Below are 5,555 nucleotides of genomic sequence, written 5' to 3' on the forward strand. Positions count from 1 at the left end.
TTGCTACCGCATCACGTACCCGCAACTCCACAAGGCGGCAACCAGCGTCGCAGTGAGCGGTGGTCATAATGTTTCGGCTGATCAGTGTACGTGAAACTGTCACTACAACCTCCATTTGGTGTATTAAAACGAAGTCGAACACTGGAGTTTGAAAAGTAAATAGAATGCTTTCTTAAAGGTGTAAGTAGGCTGTTTAGGTTCTTATATTGGTAACGCCGCCGCCACGTAGCGCTCTCTGTATGAAAATCACTGGCTGTGCTGTGTGCAGTCTGTGGCTAGTTTGCATTGTTGTCTGCCATTGTAGTGTTGGGCAGCGGCAGCTGGATGTGAACAGCGCGTAGCGTTGCGCAGTTGGAGGTGAGCCGCCAGCAGTGGTGGATGTGGGGAGAGAGATGGCGGAGTTTTGTAATTTGTCATGAACTGCTATATATATTATGACTATTAAGGTAAATACATTGTTTGTTCTCTATTAAAATCTTTCATTTGCTAACTATGCCTATCAGTAGTTAGTGCCTTCAGTAGTTTGAATCTTTTATTTAGCTGGCAGTAGTGGCGCTCGCTGCATTGCAGTAGTTCGAGTAACCAAGATTTTTGTGAGGTAAGCGATTTGTGAAATGCATAGGTTAATGTTAGTCAGGGCCATTCTTTTGTAGGGATTTCTGAAAGTGAGATTGCGTTGCGCTAAAAATATTGTGTGTCAGGTTAAGCACAGTCCTGTATAATTTTTAAAAAGGTGACGTTTCAAAGGAACACACCACCATTTGACTGTTTTATTGTTTATTTACGCAGAATGCAGGTTTCGCCCTCCTATACCATTTTCCAGTATTTGATTTTGTCTTCAAGATACGTTTACGCCATTTTCAAGTATTTGATTTTTTGTCCTGAACATATGATAAACACATGTTAAAGACATAAAATCAAATACTTGAAAATGGCATAAAAGGTCGAAAACTGGGTTTTACTTAAATAAACAACAAAACAGTCAAATGGCGGTGGGTTGCTTTAGGAAAATATTGTACGACTGTCGCTCAGCAACATCAAAAAATAAGAATGGTTTCAATTTCGGCACACGAATTATGTAGCCTTTCTCCATATCTCGTTGGTTAAATGTAATTTGCAGAACTGCCTATTCGAAAACAACGTCTTGCTAATCTATGAGCAGTAGGAAAACACCATTGAGACCGACTATGGCCAATATCCAGATTGTATAAAGGTGTTGAATATTGAGATTTTCCCGCGGAAACTACATATCCTTTCGGTAGGTTGTTTTTCAGACGTAATTCGAATGACAGCCAGTTCCGTTGTGTCGCCAAAGTCATTTGTTACAATTCAGCTTTAAGCTGGGGTTACTTGCTTTACTATTTTGCTGATGGTCTCTTGTTGACGTCCTCGGTGACATTTATACTGTTCCATTTGTAATTTCTTATTTTCAAACTGGTTGTTCTCATAAACGTTAGTATTGTTGTATGGTATTCCAAACGTTCCAATGGCTCTAAGCATTATGGGACTTAACATCTGAACATCTGTGGTCATCAGTCTCCTACACTTAGAACTACTTAAACCTGAATGCCCTAAGGAGTGCAACTGTAAGAGTGGTGCTGTGCGTGTGTGTGCACTACTTGTTTACGGCTTGTTAAAGAGGTTGAGTTGTGGCATCAAACACTCAAGAGCCTTTTCTGTAAGTGCACACGAATCTCGAGTGAGAGATGCGTTGAAGTGGCGTTTAGTGCAGTCAGCTGACGTTCGATTCAAATATGATGGACATTCGGCCATGTCACACTATTTACATCGACAATCTGAACGAGAAGATTAAGAAAGATGATTTGAAGAAGTCATTATATGCAATTTTCTCGCAGTTTGGGCAGATTCTTGACATCGTTGCATTGAAAACACTGAAAATGCGTGGACAAGCATTTGTGACATTTAAAGATATCAGTTCCGCTACAAATGCTCTTCGTTCTACGCAAGGTTTTCCATTTTACGATAAGCCGATGCGAATGCAGTATTCAAAAACTGACTCAGATATCATTGCTAAGATGAAAGGTACGTTTACAGAGAGACCTAGGAAGGCTAACCGTGTTCCGGCAGCTGAGGAAACTCCAGACTCCAAGAAAGCTAAGCGCAAGGCAGCAAAGGAAAATGCTCGCTTGATGGGAGAGGGACCAGGAGCAGCGACAAGGGTCCTCGGGGCAGCTGGTGGTAGAGGTTACGGAGCTACTGCCGCTGCACCGCTATCAGTGTCTACTGCCGTTCCAGAACAACCTCCAAACCAAATCCTGTTCTTCACCAACCTGCCTGATGAGACAAGTGAAATGATGTTATCGATGTTGTTCAATCAGTTCCCAGGATTCAAGGAAGTGAGACTGGTACCCAATCGTCATGATATTGCTTTTGTAGAATTTGAAAATGAATTGCAGAGTGCAGCAGCAGAGGACGCGCTACAGGGTTTCAAAATTACTGTCACATGATATGAAAATCTCATTTGCTAAAAAGTAATTTTTATACGTAGTAAAATGTTTGTAAGACTCTACTGTCACTTTGTAAGTTGTATTAAGACGAGCCTTTCATGATAGACCTGTATTATGAATTGATATTAAATTATGCCAGGGATTTGAGGCTTTGGTTTGTTTACCATAGATATGTAATATTTTTTGTTGGAAAAAGTGACAAAATGGAGTGAGTGATTGTCTTGTGATGTTGAAGCTTTACAATTCTTCAAAATTGTGTGTGTGTGTGTGTGTGTGTGTGTGTGTGTGTGGTGTGTATGTGTCATTTACTGTTCAGGAGAGCATTGCAGATTTATGCAAAAGAGTCATCTGTGTTCTCGTGTAATGTGGAAAATTAAACTTTTGTACTGGTGCAAAAAAAAAAAAAAAATTAAAGCGGTATAAGGCGCTGCAGTCATGGACTGAGCGGCTGGTCCCGGCGGAGGTTCGAGTCCTCCCTCGGGCATGGGTGTGTGTGTTTGTCCTTAGGATAATTTAGGTTAAGTAGTGTGTAAGCTTAGGGACTGATGACCTTAGCAGTTAAGTCCCATAAGATGTCACACACACTTGAACATTTTTTTTACTTCACACACGTCCATGCCTGAGGCAGGAATCGAACGTGAGGCCGGATTCAAGCGCCTACAACTGTTCAGCCACAACGGCCGGCTTGAATGGTATTATTCATTCTATTAAATTACTGGTACTGATTACGAGCTCGAGCGCGCACGCGCCCACACACACACACACACACACACACACACACACACACACGGTCGCGCGCGCGCGCGCACCCGCACACACACATTTTACCCATGCAATAGCGCTCGAATCGGAGGTAAGCCGATTCGAATCCTGGTTTTGGATGAAACTTTCGCTGTCAGTATTTGGCCAACAAGGGGAGGAAAGGTGGAGATGTCGTGGCGTCTAGTTTCTGGTCACGCATGGTCTAATGAAGTGAGTGCATTTGGCACTGTTGATGGTAATCCATTGTCGGATTGGGTCGTTAAAATCGGCGGCACCTTTGTTCACTTTCAGAGCTGTAGGATATGTACCGCCACAGGGTTTGATGCTCTGCCTTCCCCTCATCCATTACAACACAAAGTGTTCAACACTATACTGTATAAGCACTCATCACCGTCATCCACAAGCCACGGATGCACTCTTGGCACTTCATAACAGGTCGCAGGAAGACGACGGCAAACCGCCTCCACTAAAAACTTGCCAAGAGCGGCAGTGCATAATTCCTGCATTTCCTCCCCCTACTCTCATTCCCTGAGCATGCATATCCGCCGGCCGGTGTGGCCGAGCGGTTCTAGGCACTTCAGTCCGGAAACTCGCTGCTGCTATGGTCGCTGGTTCGAATCTCACCTCGGGCATGGATGTGTGTGATTTCATTAGGTTAGTTATGTAGAGGTAGTTCTAAGTCTAGGGGACTGATGACCTCAGATGTTAAGTCCCATCGTATTTAGAGCCATTTGAACCATATGTATGTATCCACCCAGCATCAGAATCGACCCACGTTTATCTTAACTTTGCAGAGGAACCAAGAACGTACATTTTTCAAAAGACGGTTCACCATGTATCTCTTGCGTATGACTGACGATTCAGACGTATAACCAAAATTTCGAAAGCAGTGTGGACAGAACGGATCAATAAAGTATACAGTTGTAAGAGAAACTGTCTTAGTGTGGAGAATGTTTACTTTAGCACCATCCACTAATATTGATTTTGCTAAGAGGGATAGCAAACGATAGAGTTCAGGGATATGTCAGGGATTGCTTAAATTGCCGAGCGAAACCGACATAAATACAAATTAAAGAGCTTTTTATCCGAGGGTACGAAATTCCGCATGTGAAATGCTAAATAAAGCGGACTGAAACTATTTTTCTGGTGCTGAATATAAAGATAACCTCTGACATTTCTGCTTGTGCGTCGCACGCATTCTTGCATAAGTAAATTTTTTTTAATTTTGTTTTTTTTTTCCGACGGGGACATTTGGCTTCTGCCACCAAACATTCCATCACGAAAACAGTGTCAAACACAAAAAAATGTGAATTTTAAATACGTTCAGCAGGACGACATGTGGGGACGCAAAGAATTTCTGTTGCTGTGACGTCCGCTACATAGCTGCGGGGCCAGCCACCGGCATGTAGCGAATGACGCACTTTCGTGCGTGGATTCAGCGGCGCCATTCTGTTTTTCTCTTTTTTACGTGTGGATCTATTGTCACTGCTGTAACACTAGCAGAAATCAATCGTTTGTGGCTTCATTACCAGTCACTACGTATCTGAAAGACTCTGATCATCACATTGCGGCCAGATCACAAAGCTTCATTAAAAGGAACCCCAATTCTCGTACAACTGTTTATGTGTGTCGAATACCGATCGTAAAAAAGTACGGAAATTTTTTTAAAACGATGAACATTTAGCCATATACAGGGTGAATTACCTAAAGTTTTCACCTCCAATATTTCGGAAACGAAAAGTGCTATTGATGTGGGGTTTTCACTGAATGAGTTAGTATTCAGAGGCTCATATTGTTAGCTAGTAAACATTTTGTAATAATACATAGAAAGTGTACTTTTTGTGAACACACACTTTTTTTAAAAAAATGGAACAATGCCTGTTGACATTAACAAACTAAACGTAGGGTAAATCAGAATATCAGCGGTAGTTGTTGCAGGGCTCTAGAGTGAGTCGTTTACGAGATATCGAATTTTGAAATGTTTCGAAACCGATACTTGTTTATACCATTCAACCTGCGTAGTTACTAGGTACGATGTTTTTATTTTTGCTTACGGTGTGTTCGTGTGTTCCTTGAGTGCCCTGCGACTTGCTTGTCAGTTAGTGTGTGACTGTTCAAGCAGTAGATTAGGGGTGGACGGCTGGATCTACTAACGCAGAAAACAGCTGACATGCTCCTGCTGTGAGGAGAGTGTAGAAAGAGTCCAGTTTGTTCTTATACGGTGTGTGCGGAAAGATATCCCAACAGACGTCAACCACCTCGGCAGTTAAAATGCTTTTGATGAGCCGGCCGGTGTGGCCGTGCGGTTCTAGGCGCTTCAGTCTG

At 42.6% G+C, this 5,555-nt stretch overlaps 1 protein-coding gene across 1 annotated transcript; it reads left to right on the top strand.

Annotated features, from left to right (window-relative positions):
• The first annotated feature begins 1,757 nt into the window (after positions 1–1,757).
• LOC124713519 (U1 small nuclear ribonucleoprotein A-like) lies at positions 1,758–2,468 on the top strand. The gene is made up of 2 exons (XM_047242953.1): positions 1,758–2,196; positions 2,257–2,468. The coding sequence occupies exons 1-2, from the start codon at positions 1,758–1,760 to the stop codon at positions 2,466–2,468; spliced, it is 651 nt and encodes a 216-aa protein (XP_047098909.1).
• The last annotated feature ends 3,087 nt before the right edge of the window (positions 2,469–5,555 follow it).

The sequence above is a fragment of the Schistocerca piceifrons genome, chromosome 1, assembly GCF_021461385.2.
Source record: "Schistocerca piceifrons isolate TAMUIC-IGC-003096 chromosome 1, iqSchPice1.1, whole genome shotgun sequence".
NCBI classification, from domain to species: Eukaryota; Metazoa; Arthropoda; class Insecta; order Orthoptera; family Acrididae; genus Schistocerca; species Schistocerca piceifrons.